Source organism: Tiliqua scincoides, chromosome 5, assembly GCF_035046505.1.
Source record: "Tiliqua scincoides isolate rTilSci1 chromosome 5, rTilSci1.hap2, whole genome shotgun sequence".
Classification (NCBI taxonomy): domain Eukaryota; kingdom Metazoa; phylum Chordata; class Lepidosauria; order Squamata; family Scincidae; genus Tiliqua; species Tiliqua scincoides.
Genome location: NC_089825.1, coordinates 89,269,511 through 89,292,962, shown reverse-complemented (window position 1 = coordinate 89,292,962; position 23,452 = coordinate 89,269,511). Strand labels below are relative to the sequence as shown.

General features: G+C 43.0%; 1 protein-coding gene across 2 annotated transcripts; it reads left to right on the top strand.

Annotated features, from left to right (window-relative positions):
- Positions 1 to 139: 139 nt before the first annotated feature.
- GNGT2 (G protein subunit gamma transducin 2) lies at positions 140 to 21,623 on the top strand. 2 transcript variants are annotated; one of them, XM_066628938.1, is made up of 3 exons: positions 140 to 218; positions 20,522 to 20,611; positions 21,245 to 21,623. In XM_066628938.1, the coding sequence occupies exons 2-3, from the start codon at positions 20,528 to 20,530 to the stop codon at positions 21,368 to 21,370; spliced, it is 210 nt and encodes a 69-aa protein (XP_066485035.1). In that variant the 5' UTR covers positions 140 to 218; positions 20,522 to 20,527; the 3' UTR covers positions 21,371 to 21,623. The 2 variants fall into 2 exon arrangements, with proteins under 2 accessions (XP_066485035.1, XP_066485034.1); XM_066628937.1 differs by lacking the exon at positions 140 to 218 and adding an exon at positions 6,908 to 7,114.
- The last annotated feature ends 1,829 nt before the right edge of the window (positions 21,624 to 23,452 follow it).

Sequence of the window (23,452 nt, the reverse complement as noted above, 5' to 3'; positions counted from 1 at the left end):
ATTCCATCCCTCTGCCTGTGGAACATGAACATCTCCATTCTACAAGTCAGATCTGGAAATTATGAGTGACGCAAGAACAAAAGTGGCAGGAATTAACTGAGGAAATGTTGGGTGGGGGAAGGAACTATCCAGAGAGGAAGCCAGTATTGTTTGAAGCTGGCCTGCCTTACTGAGTGCAAAGATCTTGGGAGCAGAGCTGACTTTCACTACTAAGCAAGGTAGGTGGATGTCTAGGCTTGCTTAGTAAGATGTGATGTTCCTGCTGTAGCAGCAGCTGAAAGTTTACCTTGTTCAAATATTCCACCGAGGTACATGCTTCTGGTAAATGTGGACATCTTTGGATGGAGCATCTTTCTGATGCTTCAGGTAGTCAAAGAGGGTTCAGACAAGGTCCACAATAGGCCCCACAATTATGCACCAGAGACATTGCTTTATTGCAGTCAGCTAGAAATGGAATTAAAGCGGAGGTACTTAACAGATATTGTTCAGCAGCATCCATTCCAATGGCCAAGAACCTTCTAACATTTATTCAGAAGCCAGCCCTGTTCAGCAAAGCTATTTTGCTATTTTAAAAATGTCTTTAAAGGAGAAGAAGTAAGTCGCTGAAGTCCGCCCCCCACCCCAGGACAGGAACGAACACTAAGTGTCAATTAAGATTTTATACAAGGGCCAATTAACAAGATGTTAATTGGTAGTCCTGCCACCGTGCTCAAAAGGAATCTTTATAAACGGCAGAACGTACAAGTAGGAAGCTTTTAATGAAAGGCACATTAGCCTCAATAGTGCTTTGCCAGTCCACACTGGGTAGGTTGTCCCTGCAACTTCAACACACCCACACACACAGACTGAGCGAGAGAAACACCTAAAAACTGGATTGCAACAGTCTGGCAATGATTGTGTTGGGATTTTTTTTAATGAGAGAACAAAGAACGATAATTGTAGACTAAACTGTTAGTATGCCAGCAACAGAAGAGGGCAAATAGTTCATAGTTGGGGGGGGGGGGTTAGATCTATGGTGGAGATGGATGTGGTAACCTCTCTTCAGGATTCTATGTTACAGAGGCTGCTTTTCACACATTTGGTTGGAACAGTATTGTTCAGATGAGAACATGTGGTATGAAATTGCTCCTTGAACGCAGAACACATAGATTCACCCAAGAAGAGTAGTTTTGCTAGTTACAAAATAGATTTTGAGATCTCACTAGGGCTGCTGTGAGGTCACAGAAGCCGGGCAGTCAAATAAATGATACCCCTTCTCCTCCTGCAACTACTAGCTGAACTGTTGTGTTATGGAATGTTCATGTCTGTTCTGACTGCTAGAGCGAAACTACCTACATTAATCAGGTACATTAAGAGTGCATGAATGCTGAGCTGGACATTTTCACTGAAGAGCTGCTGCCAGGAATTTCCCTTCCAAAATGTGTTGCGAATGATGCCAAGACATGACGGTCAAGGGGATTTCTGAAGAAAAATGGGACCACTAGTGGACTGAGACATTCCTCAGAATTTCTCAAATACTCAATCCAAAAGAATTACCAACAGTTGCCCTCCATTTTCACCACCAGAGGATGAAGCAGAGAAAATGGCACAGGAACATTTCCTGTCAGCGTTAGCGTGAAGGCAAGGTCCAGGTTCTCTCTTTCCTCGTCGTCCCCCCCATGTGCGTGTGTGCATGAATGGGAAGTGTGCCAATGTGTGTAGTGCAAATCTTGTCAAAAAACAAAATAGCAAATAAAGCCTCACCTGGCCATTTCTACAAGCCCCCTGTTCTCTGGGAATGCGTCCCCAGTACTAAATTTGTAGCCATAACTATGAATTCTCCCGTCAGTGTTAACTGGACTACTCTGGTTCCATATTTCATGGTTTTTGAATCATTTTTTTCCCTTCAAGGAAAAGAGTGCATAGAAGAGAATGAAGGGAACAAAGGGACAAGACAGCTCCAAGATACACACATGAAACAAATTAATTTTGTTACTTGCAAGAATTAGACCAGAAGAGACCAGTGTACAAAACACATTTTATCATGTGCAGGATGCAAAACCACACACAAGCATCATAATGAAAGTGAGGAAATCTTTTTTAAAAGCATCTGTGGGAACAGATAGTGAATCAGACACCACCTTGGCAGAAACCCAAGACTGCAGAAATGCAACAGAATGTCACTGCAAGTTGTTCACTGCGATATTTGCTCTGAAGTAAATCCCACTGTGTTCAATGTAAGGGTGTAGGATGTAGCCTTAGAGCCCAGTCCTACTGTTTCCCTCCAATGCAGCAGCACCAAAATGGCTACCACTGCATCCTATGGTGGGGGGGCGGCAGTTGTGGAGGTCTCTTCTGGGTAAGTCTCCATGGTGCAGGGAGATCTAATTGGACTTGCACTAGTGAAATTGCTGACGCAGGTCCACGTGAGCCTTCATTGTGGGATCAGGTCCAGGAAGGGAATTAGGATTCAGTGGCTGCCACTTAACCAGCCCCCTTCACAGACCCAGTTCACCCATCTCCTGTCCTGTCATCACCCTGTTCCACCCTCCCCTGCCACCTTACTTCTACTGGCAACTGCATCCAGTTCCTCTGGAGCACATGGGAAGGATTTAGGACCAGCACTGACTGCTTTATGGCAGTCAGCACTCACAACAGAGGTGCACCAACGATGGCCAGGGGCCAAAAATGTAGCAATGCAGGACTCATAAAGCAAATGATATATATTTTCATTTGCTAGATTTTTATGCGAAGCTTTGAAGCATTTATATTTTATTCATGGAGAACTGGTTGCTATTGTTGCTTTAACTGCACGCATTTTACTTTGTTGTCAGTCATGCCCAGTCATTGGCTCACATGCATTCTTAACCTATCTGATATATTGGGCTTACATAAACAGGATGGAGCCCAGAATATTTCCACTGACCTCCTTGAACTGCAGAGTAAAGGCAGACAAAGGCAAATTCTCCAGCTGAGTTGTGAACCCAGTTTCCTCCTGGCTGTGAAACAAGAGTGACAGGCACCTGTACCAGCACATCCAACACTGGCTCAGCCATCAGTCTTGTCCCTCCCTGCCTGCTTCAGCAGGGCTGTCTTCCTTTTCTTGTTTTTAAAAGTGCAGCTTAAACATTGTTTCCATTTATCTGTTAATTTGTCACTAAAACTTCAAATCGTTTTAACTATTTTTAAAACGACACTTTTTAAAAAGAAATGCAAACATCTTCAGGGATTGAAAGAGGGTTTTTTTTAAGGGTAGATGGGACTCATCAGCCTGGGAAGGCAGCTCATCTGAGAGAAGGAAAACTCTGATCCCAAACCTCCACTGCCTTGTGGCTACATCCAGTCATGGAAAAGGCTTCAGGAGTCAACCTGAAGGAGGCAAAATCCGGAGCCGGAGTCCCTGAGGCAGTTCATGGCTGAACACAGTCACGTTCTGGCAACTCCTGCGACGCCGCTGGAACCAACCGTATTGGCCTCTGCCTTTCCATTGGACCATTTCAGCGACGTGGAGAGGGGGGATTTGCTGCATGGGTAACAGCCTATCCTCCATACCTACTTTACCCAGGCTTTGCGCACTGGAGAGGACACTGTTCCAGAACCACCATTCAGAGCATGACACCATAGTATTCCGAGACTGAAGGATGCCAACAACAACTTTTTAAGGTGACATCAGGAAGGACAGCCAATCTTCACCATGCGCAGAAAACTGTAGCTTCAAATGAATAGAACTCTTTTTATTTCAAGTCTCATCCCTTAAAACAGTGGTTTCCAAACTGTGAGCTGTGGAAACTAGCCAGGGAGCTGCAGTGTCAATGGTAGAGGCCAGAGGGTGCTGACCTTTGCTTCTGAAGAAAATTGCGCATACTTACATGACATAAATAATGTTCATGGCATGAATGCCATGAGGGTGCTCTGAAGGAGGTGCATGAAATTGGTGCTGCCATGACCAGAGTCCTCATTTTCTCAGCAGCTACAGTACCTGCCTCTTTTTTGCTCTCTCTTTAATGAGGGATCACTCATAAAGCATGTCACATACTTGAGGGAAGGAAGGGGAAGAACACTATGGGCACAATCCTAACCAGGTCTACTCAGAAGTAAGTCCTATTTTGTTCAATGCTTCTTACTCTCAGGAAAGTATGGTTAGGATTGCAGCCCTTGTCAATTAAAGCACTAACCATTGGTTAAACTGGGGCATAGAGCAGCCAGGGGAGAGAGTTAAAATACTCTTTGGAAAGTGTGATGTACTTTATGGGTGGGGCCTGATAATTTTGTCACCAAGACATAAACTCTCTTTAGCAAAACTGATTTGGGGTGATCAGATACAATGGAGGATAGAGTGCCTATGCATAAGAACATAAGAACATAAGAACAGTCCCACTGGATCAGGCCATAGGCCCATCTAGTCCAGCTTCCTGTATCTCACAGCGGCCCACCAAATGCCCCAGGGAGCACACCAGATAACAAGAGACCTCATCCTGGTGCCCTCCCCTACATCTGGCATTCTGACTTAACCCATTCCTAAAATCAGGAGGTTGCGCATACACATCATGGCTTGTACCCCATAATGGATTTTTCCTCCAGAAACTTGTCCAATCCCCTTTTAAAGGCGTCTAGGCTAGACGCCAGCACCACATCCTGTGGCAAGGAGTTCCACAGACCGACCACACGCTGAGTAAAGAAATATTTTCTTTTGTCTGTCCTAACCCGCCCAACACTCAATTTTAGTGGATGTCCCCTGGTTCTGGTATTATGTGAGAGTGTAAAGAGCATCTCCCTATCCACTCTGTCCATTCCCTGCATAATTTTGTATGTCTCAATCATGTCCCCCCTCAAGCGTCTCTTTTCTAGGCTGAAGAGGCCCAAACGCCATAGCCTTTCCTCATAAGGAAGGTGCCCCAGCCCCGTAATCATCTTAGTCGCTATCTTTTGCACCTTTTCCATTTCCACTATGTCTTTTTTGAGATGCGGCGACCAGAACTGGACACAATACTCCAGGTGTGGCCTTACCATCAATTTGTACAACGGCATTATAATACTAGCCGTTTTGTTCTCAATACCCTTCCTAATGATCCCAAGCATAGAATTGGCCTTCTTCAATGCCACCGCACATTGGGTCGACACTTTCATCGACCTGTCCACCACCACCCCAAGATCTCTCTCCTGATCTGTCACAGACAGCTCAGAACCCATCAGCCTATATCTAAAGTTTTGATTTTTTGCCCCAATGTGCATGACTTTACACTTACTGACATTGAAGCGCATCTGCCATTTTGCTGCCCATTCTGCCAGTCTGGAGAGATCCTTCTGGAGCTCCTCACAATCACTTCTGGTCTTCACCACTCGGAGAAGTTTGGTGTCGTCTGCAAACTTAGCCACTTCACTGCTCAACCCTGTCTCCAGGTCATTTATGAAGAGGTTGAAAAGCACCGGTCCCAGGACAGATCCTTGGGGCACACCGCTTTTCACCTCTCTCCATTGTGAAAATTGCCCATTGACACCCACTCTCTGCTTCCTGGCCTCCAACCAGTTCTCAATCCATGGGAGGACCTGTCCTCTAATTCCCTGATTGTGGAGTTTTTTCAGTAGCCTTTGGTGAGGGACCGTGTCAAACGCCTTCTGAAAGTCCAGATATATAATGTCTTTTATATATAATGCTTTTAAGCATGGTATAGAAGAGGGAATGCGAATACAGCTCAACATGGAAGGGTTTAAAAAGCTGCACCTGCCAAAATTCCCTCTTCTATACCATGGTTAAAGGCACATTGTATCTGATCACCCTGCGTTGAAGCAGACAACCAACATGGTGTAATCTGGTAACAAGATCAAATACCTGCCCACAAACTCTACACAGAATTTAGTGCCTTATGCTGCTTAGAACACATTTATAGTGTATCCCTCAGATGTCAGTAAATGGGAAATTAATGCCCAAGCAGGGGTTTTTTTCCACTTTCTGGAAGTCAAATCTGTTATAAGGCTGGAGACGCTGCACTTGGACCTGGTAATGGAGAACACACACTGCCACCTTGACATCCACCCAGTTCTACTCACATTAAGCAACTAAAGGTGCAATCCTAACCAGCTTTCTAGCACTGACATAGCTGTGGCAACATGGCATGCACTGTATCCTGCAGTGGGGAGGCAGTCAAGGAGGCCTCCTCGAGGTAAGGGCATGTTTGTTCCCTTACTTTGTGGCTACACTGTGGCTACATTAGTGCCAGAAACTTGGTTAGGATTGTGCCCTAAGGCTGCAATCCTATGCACATGTTCCTGGGACTAAGCCCCATTGGCTAAGATGGGACTTCCTTCTGAGTAGTCATGCATAGGATTGTGCTGTAAGTAACTTTAGGAAGCTGACTCCTACAGAATGGCTTGAGAGACTGTGCCCACAATTTCAACTTGAATTTGACCTTGGTATGCATGAGCCAGCAACTATGGAGGGGACTGACTGTCTCCTTAATGCTATTAAGGACCTACTTTAATGCTATCCCCATCATGACCTAGAAGCACTGCCTGACTATTTCAGATGTGTGGTCCCTTCTTGGCAAGGGAAATGCACTCTACCCATGCTCAGAGGACACAGCTCCTGTGTATTTACTGTACTCCTGTACTTACATCTCTCAGGAGTTTGGTCTTAGCAACAAAAACAGGATTTGGAGCTGAGTAAACAATGCAATGTCTCTACAATTACCTCACTGACCCTTAATAGACCAACTCTAGAGTAATTGGGTTGTAGGAATGGCAACCCAACAGCATACTAGTAGCATCTCATTCAACGATTATGAATCCTTGAGGACTGAGAGTTCTGGAAGTAATTCTGCAGTCTTTAAATTAAAAGTTTTGTCTACTGTTCAGATAGATCTATTGATCTACTTTTTTACAGACCATCTGTTGTCTCCTCTCCCTGTGCTTACCCTGGGCTTTGAGGTTAATTCCTAACACCTGACCAGTTCTAATTTGCTGAGTCTATTATCAGATTAAGGACAGAAGACAATCACTTCCAAAGCAGGCCATTACCTAAAGCCAAAGACATCTCCCAACCAGGAGGTGGACGGTACAGAAGAGCCCATCTAACCAACTCTGGCAGAGATATCTCTAAACACCGTGGAGCTTTGGAGGGGGAAACGCATCAAAAGAGGTAGGTTTGCTCCCATTCACAGGGTCAGGAGTATATGTGATGGAGAATATCACTTAGATGTGTGGCAGGTTACCCTATAGGCATTTACTTGGAAGAAAAGAGCCAGTCCTGGAATTCTGAGACACTTACTTTCAAGTAAATGTGTTTAGGACTACAACCTTATATCCCAAATCTGCACCCAGATTTGCAATCTGCATACAAAAACAGATTTCAGTAGCATGTTTGGGCTAATGAAAGAGGATTATTTGAAAGAGAATTAAAAAATTGAATGATAGAGGTACTGTTGTCCTTGGAACATATGCTGATGCACACTTTTTCCCATTCATTTCTCTGATCAAATATGTGTCATAGATTTTTGAGGCACCTCAAAACTCTTAAAAACCTTTTGAACAGAGGTGAGAATGGGATATACATGCATACCACAGGCAACAATGTCTCTGTCATACCCACTTCAATTCAATGCAAAACCAATTGTCTGGCTTGGGCTTTGCTATAGGTAGGGTTGGTACATTATGCCATGCAAGGAAAATCTCAATGAACTACAAGTGAATGAAATAGATGCTGTTTATCCACGTGTGACAACTCACACATAGCTTAATGCTGCTGCCACAGTTTTTCTAGTCTAGAGGCTGCTGAGTTGCACATTACCAGTGACCTCAGATGAATATACATCTCAGCTATTGTCAGTGACGGACAATTCAGGACCCATCCGCGTGGCAATTTTTGTGTGTTTGGATGCTGTGGCGGTCGGGGGAAGCATTGCTGTCAAACTATATTTTCGCCCTAGGCAAAAAACAATTTAGCTGTCCCGTAGCATATTGTTTCTTTGCAGGGGAGATAGGATTGCCTGGTTTTTCCATTGCAACTTCGCAGTGTGTGAGTGGAGTGAGGGAAACGGGTACAGTTGCGGGAACAATCATAGGGACATTCATTTCATATTTTGTCCCAGAATTCTAGGACAGAAAGGGAAATGCATTCCCCCTTTGAGGGTTTCCCAAAATTGCCTGGTGCCTCTTAAATTCTGACACCCCAGGCTGCTTCCCGTATTGGCTGGCCTTGACTGGGAGTACAGAATATTTATCTGGGAAATGCAGCTGGATCTTTTTGGTTCACAAGATGCTTGCATGTTCCCTGTGGCCTTTGTTGGGAGCTTATCATCAGTGTTGGCTCTAGATTAGTGAGGACACAAGAGCAAAAGTCCTGTGGGGAGCCCCAATGGTGTGCTCCCCCCATGGTTTGGAAAATGCATGCGTGAACCAGCTACCCATTCACGATGCTCAGAAACTGGGAAATTGATAGATTCGAGCCACCACCAGCTATGGTGAAGGAGGATTTTCACCCTTCCACTGCCCAGCTCCCAGCTGGAGACCAAATGGGGAAGCTTACCAGGAGGCAATTGGAAGAAGGCAGCAGCAGCAGCAGTTTGGCCCCCTGCCAGAGTCAGGGATCAGAACATCAGGGAACTGCAAAATGGCACTGGGAAAAGGACAAAGATGGTCTACTACTAATCTCCCAGTTAACGGATAAGCAGCCCCACAAGCCTAGGCTTACCAGATGGCAGGGGAGAACAGCAGCACTGCCTTAGGAGTTGTCTGAGCACAAGCAGGGACCCTTCTGTAGGTGTGGATCTCTGTACATTCCTTATCAAGCTCCCATCTGTGGAGCCCCCCCTTCTCCTCCTGGTCCCCAGCGGTCATGCAGATCTCCCAGAACGAGGAAGCTCTGAAACTCGGTTCACCTCTTCAACAACACTAATTCAAATTCCGAAAACCTGTATTGGCATACATAATAAATAAATAAATACACAGTTGCAATAAGCCCACTGACAAGACACAAGAAACAGACCACAAATAAAGTGCACACTCAACATACCAATCAGGGCTACCTTGAACTATTAAAGATAAAAACTTTTGCAAGAAACTTGGCAACAAGCGATGTCGTTTCTTGCGAAAAATTGTGTAGAAGAAATGCTGCTAGAAAATGGGAGGGGCCAGAGTAGCTTGAAAAAACAGGGTCTAGAACAGAGCGGCGAAGCATACGAAACGCAGGACAGACGCAGAGATAATGAATAACTGAATCAGGCTCAATGCCGCAACGGTTACAACACCTTTGATCAAAGGGTATCCGCGAGTAGCGACCGCTCAACACTGCAGAAGGGAAGATATTCAGCCGGGCTAACATAAAAGCCCTCCTCTCGAGGGGATCCGTAAAAGAATAAAGATAAGAATACCAACTGGCAAAGGAAGGAAAAATACCATAATACATAGGGGAACAAACCTGATTCAGATCAGATGATAACCATAAAAATTCAGACTCACCAAGTCTTTCATAAATAAGAGATAATGCCTGATTAAAATCACTGTTGAGAAGCGAGTCTAGAGAAGTACCAACAGATGCTAGTTTGGACATGCAAAACAAAGACCAAGAAGATTGGAAAGAGTCTTTAAGAAAATGGGCAAGAAGGGAATCAGGATCAGACTTAAAAAAGAGCCGTAACCAAAATTTAAAAGTAAATTTCCAGGCCAAAATTGAAGGGGGGTGTACACCCAACTCAAAAGACGAGGTAGAAAGTTTAATATAATTAGGGCTCAATCACACAAAGTAGAAAACATACAGAACACTTCCTGCCTCCTTCAGATAAAGGCTTCAGCTGGTTTAAAATAGCTTACTTATATTGATCTCTCCAGTAAGGGCCAAAATAGACATTGCATGCCATTGTGTGCGTCTCCTCCCCCGCAATCTTTTAAAAATTAAAAGTCGACACAGGAGACTACAACAGCAAGTGAAGAGGCTGCTTAACCTCCTCCCTCATTTTTTCCACTCAATAGTCTCCCCAGTTGCTTTTCTCACACAAGGGAGAAGATGCTTTTTTTTTCTCCCCTCCCCCGCCATGTTAGGAGGAAGTAGCTGGGGGAAGTTCTGGGTGGAAAACGTCTGATGGGAAAGGATTAAGCAGCCCCCACCCCTTCTCTACTCTAAACTGCAGCCTCTGCCTTTGAGGCTGTTGTTTTTGGAAATTTGGAGGACAAATGCACACAACTTTGCATAGCTAACATCTAGCTTCACCACAAGGGCTGAGTACTGCAACCAAATTGAAACTTTTGAACAAATTCAAAGTTTGACAAAATTTCAGATTTTTTGTTCTTTAATTGCCAAAAAATGGTCAAGATGAACTTTGGAAATGTGACTCTAAGCCATTTCTGCCCGACGTTGCATATGCACAACAGGGGCCAAATGTGTACACCTGTGGGCTGGGCAAAAATGGATTAAAGGAGATTTAAAATATGACACCATCCCGTTATTAAGTTCCACTTAGGAATTCTAAGGCCATAATGTTAAATATTTAAAGTCTGTAAAACCTTTCACTTGAAAAGTATCCATAATAAGGAATGCAGATCAATATCCAAATGAGGGGGGTTTTTACAAACCAAACTAATTTTTTTAGTGAGAGGAAAAAAATACATTGAAACAAAGTAACACAAACAAAAATGAAAAAAGGAACAGAAAGAAAATGAAGTATCTATGATCTATGTAAAATGCAAGAAGATTCAAGTTATATCTGCAATTTTCAACCTTTTTCATTTCATGGCACACTGAGAAGGAGCTAAAACTATCAAGGCACACTATCCTTTTTTTGACAGTTGACAATTGACTGCCGGTCTGGGGCTCATATCCCCCAATGTTCCTCCTAATATTGCACATCAATGTGCTGCAGCACAGTGGTTGAAAATTGCAGATCTATATTGTACTATAAACCACACTCCCTAAACTGTGAATACACTGTATATGTAAATCTAACCCAGGCTTCGAAAAACATGTCCATTCATAATTGTTGAGAGCATTTTAGCAAACCAAACTAGCAAGTCTGAGTTCAGATAATTTGCCTGGGAATTACCGTATTTCACAGCACCAATGTCCACATCAGGTTCTTGCCAGGGCTTGCATTTGCTAGTTTGGTGCTAGTTTAAAGTGGAAGTGCTGATTCCTGGGCAGACCATGAGAGTATCTGCCAGTGGTAGAACATTTTACCAGATCTTCTTCCTCCAGGCACTGCAATAGCAGCATAAGGTTGAAGTGCTATACGCACTAGTAGGGGAAGCTCTTGCAGCAAAAGGTCAATGTATCTGTAAACCCCAAGATACATAATAAGAAATGGGGAAGTAATCCTGAGTTAACAACAGTTTGACCTAGAGATGCCTTTGGGCATTTTTTTTTCCACTACAGCTGAAGAAACTGAAACTCCATACCCCAGGATGTCACATTTTGCAAATTTGCTTAAAACAATTTTGAAAGTTTATGCATTGCAATTAGAACCAAAATAGATGAGGCAAGAACTGGGTTTTCACATTTTCACTTCTGTATACTAAAACAAAAACAGCTGCAGGGATCCAAATCTCCATCAGGACTGAGGAAGGGAGAGTAACTCTCCTTGCACTATTTTCCTGATGAAAATCACACTCTCAGCTGCTATTTTTCAGGAGAGAAGGCTCCTATTTGCACCTCTAGGGACATATAACAAGTCACTTTTGTTGGGGAACATAGTGCAGAGGGAAAAGATTAAAGTCATTCCCTCCACAGCATGGTTCCAATCTGGATTTGGGCCCCTACAGCTGCCATAAATTTAAAAAGATGACTACTGTATAATGCATTTCTAATCTCCTTTACTTTGGCTCTGAAATGGTAAAAGTATTGGGCGATATTATATAGATTGTAAGCTTGCAGCAGGGTTCTGTCATTCTGTCTTGTTTTTAGGCACTTAAAAATAATAAATAGTATCATCATATTGGTCCTGTTAAACCAGTTGTACCTGGGCAGGAGGTCTGGTCTAGAGGGTAGAGCCTCCGTTTGCCTGAAGATAACATCCTCAGGTCGCCAGTTTGAGGCCACTGGCACCGTGCGACCTTGAAGCAGCTGACAAGCTGAGCCGAGTTATTCCATCTGCTCTGAGCATGGGAGGATGGAGGCCAGAATGTCGCAACCAGATCAGAAAGAAACTTCTGAATGTTGTGGTTTCTTGAAAGATAGAACCCTTCTTTCAAATTGTAAAAATCCCTACGGGGATTTAATTAGCTTGCCTATGTAAACCGCCTTGAATAAAGTCCGAGGAGAAATCTGAGGACCAAGAAAGGCGGTATAGAAATACCTGTATTATTATTATTATTATTATTATTATTATTATTATTATTATTATTATTATTATTATTATATGAACTAATTAGATTTAATTCAAAGTAAATTATATAAATTACATGAATAGTATGATATATTATTATTATTAGGTGATGGTGATGATGATAGACTTGGTCAGTATTAGCACAAGTAGGACCAGGACATTTGAACTGAATAATGCAGACTGGATTAAATACTTTGTCCCAATGGCCAAACAAGAGAAAGAGGAGGTGATTATAGACAACATGGGGGGAGGGAGATCATATAGGGACCAGGAAGTTGGGGAAGTGTCTGAGCTGAAGAATAAGACCGATAAAATAGACACTTCCTTCCCTCTCACCTAGCAACTAGATGGGACGTTCATTATCAGTCCCTGTCTGCTTGCCATCTTACAGTTATCATGCCATTAAATGGTATACGTGCACACGCACACTTATTCCAAGTTATTTCTGAGGGAAAGGCTGTGCAAGCTGCTCAGGTATCTTGTTTTGATTTACATCTGTTACACAGTTTAAATTTGGAGAAATCCAACTTGGTCCATGGCTCCACAAGCTCTTGCTAGATCATGAAGTGATTTTCTGCTCTGGGATTGGAGTTTTCAAGTTTCAACATGGAAAGCATACCTTAATTTGTCCAATGGAGAACCCCCTGCTCATCTGTTTTGTAAAGGATTCCAGAAGGCATTGTGGAATGCACACTCAGTTCTTACCAAGCACACACAGGGTTCTTACCAAGCTTATTGGGTGTCACCCTTATTCCACATAAACTGAGAGGATAGCCCAGACTCGGTTTCAGCTGTGTATGGCAGAAGATGACTAGTGGTGGTATGGAAGTTATCTTGAAGAGCTTATATGCCATGATTTATCTCCATAGTAATGGCCACTGTCTGAATCATATAGATGTTAAGAGTGCTGGGCTAGGGCCAGGGATCCAAATTCCACTTAGACATGAAGCTCATTAGGTAGAACTGGGCAAGTCACCATCTCTTTAACTAAACTCACAAGGCTGCTGTCCTGACAATATTGGGGGGGGGGCAGAGCAGAAGAACCAATTGTTCTATGTTGTCCCAGTTTCCACTGAGGAAGAGCAGAAGACCACCATTAAACAAATAAGTGCTCATTGTGGAATCCCTTATAAGATTTGTAGGAATTCACAAATTCACAGAAAACCAGTTTGAAAGTCTTTGTTCCATGGTCATTCTCGAACATCATTATTGTAGTGCACATTTTTAATAATTTAAATTTAAAGCTATAGCATTAATAAATATACAAAAGTCTTCTAACATTCTTGCTTTATTTGTCCTGAAAGTCACATGTATATTCCCTTTGGGTATATTCCCTTTGGATGGTTTTTTGGGGGATCCTGGATCTTACTGTAACTCAAGTCAGTGGGACTTTTCATGACTTTCTTTGGATATAAGTTCAACCCCAGCATCCCAATGTATGAACAAAGATCACTACATCTTGGCCAATTCCATTTTTTTGAAAGGTTCCCCCAGGAGCAGATAATAAACCATAATCTTCTTTTGGTAGAGCCTCCATAAGACTTGGTTCACAGTGTGTTCTTTGCACAGAATTCAGGCTAGATTCAGCTTTAGGCACACCACAAAAACCAAATAAAGCACACATCAATGTATTCACGAAAGCAGCTCAAAATGAGAGAAAGTGGTTGGAAATCACTCAGGGCTAAAATTCCTGCAGCTGCCACAGGCTTGTGTTCTCAGGGGTTCTCAGACCTGAACAAACAATTCCAAAGCATCAACCTGGTTTTGCTTCCTGATCTTAGAAAGCCACTTCCTGATCTTGGAAAGCCACCAGCCTACAAGGTCACAGGTCTCCACATACAGATAAGATTTACCTTTCTCACAGGGCTTAATTAATTAGCGATAATGAAGCGCTTTGGGTCTCACGAATGGAAAAAACTCTAGCAAAGGACTTCTTAACTTCTGCCTGGAAATAGCAGCAAGGTTAGTAAACTGTTAGTCATGTTTTCAATAAAGCAGTTTCAATAAAGTTTCCCTCAAAGTGAGGACACCATGCTGGGAGTATTTCCGCGACAGGTCTGAAACAGCACCAAAATATCATCCAAAAACTCTTGTGTATTTGTATATGGATGAATGTTCCAAAATCACAGTGTCCTCAAGGCAGCAAGGAACATCTCCTTTGGAGCTTCTCTCTAATTCCGGGAGGGATGATTCAAATTGATTGAGTCACTATCCATTGAGGAAAGACATTCTTCAACCTGTTGTGGGCTGTTCATCTTAATATAGGACTTCTGCATGACCTTTTTTTCCCAACTGAAAATATTCTTCAAGCAAAAGTTGTGTTTATACCTGCGTGGAGGGGGGTCCTTGCCCTCTGGTGGAAGCAGTCAAGGAAAGTTTTGTTTGTTTCATTCTTCCTTTTTTCTACTTGGGGTTCTCAGGACCCAATCCTTTCCAACTTTCCAGTGTTGATTAAGCTGTGCCAACAAGGTATGTCGTGCATCCTGTGATGGAGAGGTAGTCATGGAGTCCTCCTCAAGGTGAGGGAATGTTTGTTCCCTTACCTTGCTGCATTGGTGCTGGAAAGTTTTATAGGACTGGGCCATCCAGACCTCCATCCAGTCTCCATCCAGACACAGGGCAGGCCTAAACCTGCTTAGTTTCAACAACATGACTTTATGCATGGGAAGGATAAAGTGGATAGAGAGATGCTCTATCACATCTCTCTCTCTCTCTCTCTCTCTCTCTCTCTCTCTCTCTCTCTCTCTCGCACACACACACACACACACACACACACACACACACACAACACTAGAACCATCACATCACTCTCACATAACACCAGAACCAGGGACATCCACTAAAATTGAGTGTTGGGAGGGTTAGGACAGACAAAAGAAAATATTTCTTTACTCAGCGTGTGGTCAGTCTGTGGAACTCCTTGCCGCAGGATGTGGTGATGGCATCTGGCCTGGATTCCTTTAAAAGGGGATTGGACAAGTTTCTGGAAGAAAAATCCGTTATGGGTTACAAGCCATGATGTGTATGTGCAACCTCCTGATTTTAGAAATGGGCTATGTCAGATGCAAGGGAGGGCACCAGGATGCAGGTCTCTTGTTATCTGGTGTGCTCCCTGGCGCATTTGGTGGGCCGCTGTGAGATACAAGAAGCTGGACTAGTTGGGCCTATGGCCTGATCCAGTGGGGCTGTTCTTATGTTTCTTATGACTTCAAACATGGGCTGTTAGACCACACCTTGGAACCAACTTCTGCTAATATACACTCACCAATGGATTGGTGCCTGTCTTTTAGAAGAAAGTATGACCAAAAGAGAGAGGCTCACCAATCACAAGGTGATTTTGTTGGTTCTGGTCAGACTGGTTTTTAAAAGAAGGTTTGAGAAAGCTGCGTTGACATCATGTGATCAGGGTTAGTGGTGGCACTGATACTGCCTTGAGTCTCTGCCTGCAACTTATTGCTACATCTTAACTTGAAAATGGACACAGAATCTTTAAAAAAGGAATCTGCATTTTTTTCTTCTCCAGAGCAAGGACTGACTGCTTCCTTCCTACTATATTGGCAGTACTGTGCAAAATAACAGACAGGACATCTCTGAAGTGGGATGGAACCATGTCATGCACCCGTCTCATAAGATGCTAGTGGTGCAGTGTAGGACTCAACTGCATGAAATAACCTCCCACTCACACAGACAAGTGGTACCAGTTATATCAGCCCACTCAAATGACTGAGAACATAGAGCTTAATTTCAACCCCACAGCTTTTTTTTAAAAAAACATCAGCGCTTAGCCCCAGAACAGATGAAGCACTGTGTCTCTGGACAGCATACTAAGTGCCTTACTACTTCATGTTCTCAGGTTAGCACTAGGGGTCAGGGGAAACCTGCTGGTAAAGCCTGAATCTCAGCCCTGACAATTGTTTTTTTTCTGTTATAGTGATAAGACTGTTCCTGGACTGTACCACCTGGACTGCAGGCATAGAGTCATATATTTGAATGTTCTCACTTGCTAAATGTTTACACCCATAAAAACAGGGGGGAAATTAGGTGAAGGACCTTCTCCCTCAAACAGTTTTCTGAGCCTGTGGAGTTTAAAAAGAGGTGAGTGGGCAGCAGCATTCCATTATAAGTTTTCCTTACCTTCAATCTTGAAATGGTACAGTCCAGAAACAGTTGGACCCAGTTTGTAAAGTATTAGATTACAAAGAATATTGCACATTTGCACTGTACAAAACCAGAGTACATTTTTTTTCAGACTGCTGCCACAAATACTAATTTTTAGTATTCATATTATATGTTACATAGTCATGTAACGTAGTCATTGTTTAAAGGCCTTGTAATGTTCTTTAAGCAAACAGGAGCTGTGATGGGAATGAAGTTGGGGCTTTCTGATGAGTAGAGAATCTGGTGGCAGAGAAGGACGAATCCATGCAAGGAAAGGGTGGCTCAGACAGCCTTTGTGGAAGATCCTGGGCCTTGAACAGGGTCGCAGAGAGAAAGAAAGAAAAGCTATCAAAGATAGTGAGGAGCTGATCCAAGCAGAGAGAGCAGGGTGGCAGAAAGCACAGATGCAAAAATGTGGAGTAGTTTTATATAAGCTACGTTGTCATGGCCCCCTTCTGTGAGTTCTGGGAATTAGCATTTGGTGAGCATGCTGAGAATTCTTTTATCAATGCCTTAACTCCTCAGAGAACACAGTTTTCACAGTTTTCTCCCTGGGGAGAGGGAAGGACTCTTACATCCGTAGTGCATATGTGTCCAAGGGAAGACAACAGCAAATGAGGTTGTATGGAGAAGAAACCAGAGATAAAGGTGGAGATATCAGCAGGAGTTCATTCAAGATTGTCCATAATTTCTCACCATTATTTTTCTGCAGGACTTCCTATTTCCTTGTTTTAATCATGAAATAATGAGGGCTTTTGCAGCCAGATAAGGGACATATGGTGGTAAAATAGGACTCTGCATAAGCTGCTTAAAGACAGAAGTAATTGATGAAACAGTTTTTGCCAACCCACAGGTTGGAAATCTTCACTTCCACAAGTGCTTTGTGAAGCATGCAAAATGGCCTAAAAACATGGAAGCTAGTAGGCTCCTGGGAACCTCTGCTTCCACATAAAATAATAATAATAATAATAACCAAAGCAAGTCTCCTATCATGGCCAAAAATATCATGCAGCTCTGTTCCAAATGGTTGGTTTAAATGCCAAGATTCTATCACAGAATCACTGACATGCGGCACTTGGCTGCCAAGAAACAAGGGGCCCATTAGGATGAGGCATTCGATCAGCCCCACTCACCTTGCAGTCAGGGGCATGAACAGGCATGGTTGGATGTAACATCTGACCAGTCAGATAAGCAGCAGCAATTCTGTGAAAATCCAGAGAAGGTAGCTGTATTAGATGTGTTAGTTTTTAATGTGCCAGAAGACTATTATCCATACTAATCCTATCCACATATCTGCCTGAATACACACACATCTAGATCCACTGAGCATAATGCACGCACCAAATCAGGTTTCCATGTGTGATCTTACTGAATTTGAATATGCAAAAGCATGCATAGGTATGGGGGAGGGAGGGAATGAGATCAACCAGTGTTTCCCAAACTGTGGGTTAAAACCACATGTGCGGTGGGTCTGATGCGATGCTCCTTGTTATGCCGCAATACCTTATTGGTAGGCTACTTCTGGGTCATGTCAGGCCAGCAACTCACTCTCTTGGCCTCCACGACTTCCAATTTGGGGATGCAACTCCTGATTTGACCAGATGTTGCTTCCAGTTGCTTCCACAGGGCATTCTGAGCACCTTGGAGGCCAATAGAGTGGATCAACAGTTCCTGAAATTAGTAGTGTGGTAGTGTAGTATATAAAGAAATTAGTTTTCTTTATAAAGTTTTCAATTCATCCTTTGTCTCTAAAGCAGGTTCTGCCTCTCTCCCCTGCCCAAAGAAGGTTTACAGGAATTCTTAGTTAAAAATGCAGATTCTAAAATGTTTAAAACTGAAATGCACATGCACACACAGAGAGAGTCTGGTAGTATGGCTGTCTTCACCCTGTTTAAAACAATAAATCCTGCTATAAAAGAACAGACAACTCTATGGAAGACTTGTAATCTGTGTTTACATACCTGGACACTAAGGCCCTGGAGCCAAATAAATACATTTGTCTGTATTAAATAATGTTAATGGCATAGTGGTCCTGTTGAAGCAGTTCTTTGTTTTTAACTCATATATGGCAGTATAGTGGTCAATGTTGAAGTTGTCACTACAACGTTTTCTTCTCCTGCTACTTAGTTCTACACTGAAACTAAGGCTACAATCCTGTACACACTTCCCTGGGAGTAAGTCCCACTGAATTTAATGGGGCTTACTTCTGAGAAGACATGACTGGGGTTTGTTATTATCCTACATTTAAAAATGTGGTTCTTTTCATTCCAAGTTTGAGAGAGCAGGGCCTCTCAAACTGGCACCATGACACCCCAGTGTGAAGACCCTAGCCTCTGCCCTCTTAAGGGGCAGAGGCAGGGGGGAGGCAGCGACACGATCCCAGGATCATGTCGCTAAGGGGGCTCCAGGGACTGGCATGCTTACCAGTCCCCGAAGCAGCCTCCTGAGGGTGCGAGGAGTCCTAAGCAACCATCCGCAGGGCTCCCCGAAGCTTAAAAAGTGAAAGCAGAGCAATTGCGCTCCACTTCCAGTTTTCCGGAGGGTGAGCGTGATCACTCAGCTTTCATTTTTTAAGCTTTGGGGAGCCCCGCGGACAGTCGCGCAGTGCTCCCCGCACCCCTGGGAGGCTGCAGGAGGCTCTGGTAAGTCCAGCCAAGCCCCTGAACCCCTTCACAGTAACGCAATCCTGGCAATTGCGTCGCTGCCTCCCCCCCCCCACAAGAACTTACTGCGGAGCTAAACTCCCTTGGAGTTTGAGAACTGCTGCCTTAGGGTGAGATACAGTAGCAGTTCAGTGGTGTATAAATATTTGTAATAATAACTTAAAACAAATTTATATATATTGGATTAAAAAATCACTTGTCTAAATATAAAAGTGTTGGCTTAGACAGCATGTTTACTTAGAATAAATCCCACTATGTTCAGCAGGATTGACTCCCAGAAAAGTGTGTATAGAATTGCGGCATTAATGTAGCATGAGCTACATACCATCTCTCGGGCAACCCCTGCAAAAGATGGCTGCCTAGACTAGGGGTGTCAAACTCATTTCACACGGTGGGCCAAACAGCATTCATGGAACCTGCTGAGGACCAGAAGTGACATTATTAAGCAGAAAGTGATGTAATTAAGCAGATGATGGCCAGGATTAAGCACTTTCTTCTCAAGTAGGAACTCATTAGTTGCAAATGACAGATAATATTCCAATCTTGATTCTATTTTCAACATATGGGAGAGCTTGGCCACCTTTTCAGCAGTGCTGCTGAAGTTTCACTTGGCAGCTCGGCAGCTGAGAGGTGCTCTGTGAAGTGATGCCTTGGCAGAAGGGTGGCTCTGGGAGAACCCGGTTATAATGGGAGGGCAGATAAAGAGCTTCTAGGGGTCGCATCTGGCCCACAGGCCTTATGTTTGACACCCCTAACTTAGATGTTAACATATATACCAAGATTAATTTCTGTTTGCCTCTTTCTTTCTTTTTATTATTTATTAAAAAAACAAAACAAAACAACTACAACACACATAGATATTAACAACTGTGCTTCCCCCACCTTTGGGATATCACTCAATAATAATTCATATATCCTTTTCTTTCTTTTACTCCTGTTTGCCTCTTTCTGATCCTGATCTTCTCGGTTAAGGTTCTTCCAAAAAAAAAACCCAAAAAACCCTTCAAAAGCAGCATCTCAGTGCTCTTGCCTATAACACCATCTTCACCCTGCTCCCCTTGACTAAACCCTGGTTCTTATGTGAGTGAGCAACCTGGTTTTGGAGAGTACAGGTTTGGTGATATTTTAAATTTTGGTCTTTCTCTGGAATACTTTTTTATTTCTGTAATTTCATTAAAACAGTCTTTAAAAAAAAAACTTTTAAAAATGTGTTTATGCTCTAGCCCCAGAATGGCATACTAGTGGAATATGAATTGCAAAACGAAAGTCACATGGTTGTAGGGCACTGGGTTTCTGAAGTTGGGGCCACCCTAGTTGCAAACAGCCCTGAAGATAACCTACTTGTTTGCATTTGCTGCAGAGGTGCTTTAGATGTGTTTAGATGGCTAAAGTGGATTAATGTCTGCATTACAGGGCAAGATGGCCCAGGATATGACTGAAAAAGAGCTCATAAAGATGGAATTAGACCAGCTGAAAAAGGAAGTGAAAACTGAAAGACAAAAGGTAACTATTTCCATATACACTTGTTCAAAACAGTAAGTGCTATCTTTCGTAGGCCAACCAAGCTGGCGCTGCTGGGTGGGTAAGCCTGCTGAATCATACAAATAGTCTGCTGGAATGGGGAAATAGTTCAACATTGGCTATGATGAAATACAAAGGAATGTTCTCCTGGAAAAATTCTGTTGCACAGAGCCCCTTGGCCCACAGAACTTCCATGTATTCCATGGAAGTTGGGTTGGGTGTCTTGAAAGGGACAGGCCTGGTAGACAGTGTGTGCTATCACTCAAGACTGCAAATACTTTTTGGGTTGTTTGAAGGTGGTGATTGCCTACAGCAGTGGTACTCAAACTGTGAGTCATGATCTACCAGTGGGTTGCAGCCTGATTTTTGGTGGGTTGCATGCCAGCACTACCTGGAAGCTGCAAGGCATTATAGAGCGCAATGCAGCCAACAAAGTGGGTCATTCACCAGCACAACCCAAAAGTGAGAAAGCATTCTGGGTCGCAGCAGTAAAAAGACTGAGAAGTACTGATCTAAGGGCTTTCACTGTAGGATCTAAGGGTTTCACTGTAGGATGTTGGACTAGTTGGCCTGATCCAGCAGGGCAATTCTTATGCTCTTTTCCCTTCCATACAGGTCTCCAAGACAGCAGGAGAACTCAAAAATTATATAGAATCCAATGCTGCTGAAGATCCACTCTTAAAAGGTATCCCAGAAGACAAGAACCCATTTAAGGAGAAAGGAGGCTGTATAATAAGCTGACCCCAGCCCCACACTGAGAAAAGATCTTTGTTGCCCTCGTTAGACAATACCTGGACAGTCAGAATTCTGCTTATCCATATAGCACAGCACTGTAAATTATCCTCTGCAGGAAAAAAAAATTGGACTACTTTGCTGGAATTCATCCCTCTCACAGAACCATGGAATTAGGAAGGTCTCCACCAAGACAAAGACAATGTGTTAAGACTGATTTGATGTCCAATTTCTATTTTGTAAATACACCTCAATCTTTGAAACTTCCCTGAAGAAGGCGGGTTTTAATTGCTGTTTTAAAAAAATATGCAGTATATATATAGACTTGAGTTAGGTTAGGTTATGATTTGAGGTTTTTGTAAAGTACATCCTAGGTTCAAATGGAAGAGCAGAAGGAATGGACTCATTGTATAGATTTCTTTTTAAGAGGCAAGTACATTTTGCAAGAGCACCTGGAGTGAAAAATCCATATTTGTAACCTAATACTATACTCCTAAGCACACCTAAGGCATATGCCCCTCTGATTTCAGATGGGGCTCACTTCTGAATAAATATGCATAGGAACATGCTGTAAGATAGTATAATGTTTTGTGCTTATTAACAGAGCAATGATTCCAGACATACAAGAGGTAGGCAATGACGGGTCTTTTCTGAGGCACATGACTATGGACTTGGAGAAGTAAGTCAAAGGTGCCCCCACCATTTAGCCTTTATGTATGGGAAGGTGATGAGGCATGATGGAGGGGCCACCTCAGGCAACTGATTGCATTAATGGTGGCAGTGCAGGAAATAGTTTCTAGTTAATTCATGGAGCACAATCCACCAGAAAATTCTTCTGCATGAGCCCCATTGAAAATGAAAGGGAGAATGCTCTTTTGAATTATGTTCCACATGAATTAGTGGAAGAGGAGATCTTGTTTGGAAACACAACTGCAGTGAATGCTGTATCTAGGGAAAATATAAATTCCCCTTTCCATTCCAGAAAACTATAATATGAAAGCTGGGAAAAAGTTATGTCCCCAAAGAAGCAACAGCATAATCTACAGGGACAACACATAAGAAATAAATGCATGTTTATTGTGCAAAAGCTGATAGTGAGAAAAAGTTCTTACCTTGCTTTAACCCATTTCTGCCCAGCCCACAGGTATACACATTTGATCCCTGTTGCTTATACGCAACATTGGGCAGAAATGGCTTTTTAACTGTCGTGGCTCCCCCTCAAAGTATTCTGGGAATTGTAAGCATGTGAAAGCGTTGGAGCTTTCACAGTCTTCTCCAATATCCACCATTCTTATGGCCTACACATTACACACATATACATGGAACCAAGGCTTGATATTGAAGAAGAACAAGGAAGTTGGATATTTGAAGAAGAGATGCCATGGGTGTATGTGTTCTAGCCCTAAGGCCATTTAGACAAGAATAAAGCAATATGGAATGTATTTTTAGATCAAATTCCTTCAAAATGAAGCCCATTGTTAAGGGCTAAGATGGCATCCTTTTTCCAAATATGGAAAGCGCATTCTTTAAGCAGCAACATGACACTTAATTTCCTTGTAAGGTAACATTAGCTTTGAAGTTGGCTTTTAAATTAATTGCATTGTGAAGTTCAAATTCAATAGTCTAACTCAGGGGTGCCCAAACCCCGGCCTGGGGGCCACTTGCGGCCCTCAAGGTCTCTCAATGCGGCCCTCAAGGAGCCCCCAGTCTTCAATGAGCCTCTGGCCCTCCAGAGATTTGTTGAAGCCCAAACTGGCCCAATGCAACTTCTCTCAGTGTGAGGGCGACTGTTTGACCTTTCGTGTGAGCTGTGGGATGAGAGCTCCCTCCACTGCTTGCTCTTTCACATCTGTGATGCAGTAGTGGCAGCAAAGGAAAGGCCAACTTTGCTTTGTGCAAGGCCTTTTATAGGCATTGAGCTATTGCAAGAACGTCATTCATTCATATAAGTTCATCTTTAATATATTCATTTATGTAAACTTATGTAAATTTATTCAAATTTTCAATGTAAATTAACTTTTTTTCCTGGCCCCCGACACAGTGTCAGAGAGCTGATGTGGCCCTCCTGCCAAAAACTTTGGACACCCCTGG

What these genes read in the sequence shown, in the direction of transcription:
- GNGT2 (XM_066628938.1), top strand. Translation starts at nt 20,528, where the DNA reads ATGGCCCAGGATATGACTGAAAAAGAGCTCATAAAGATGGAATTAGAC. An exon ending in TGAAAACTGAAAGACAAAAG is followed by an intron (nt 20,612 to 21,244) that starts GTAACTATTTCC and finishes CCTTCCATACAG; the next exon opens with GTCTCCAAGACAGCAGGAGA.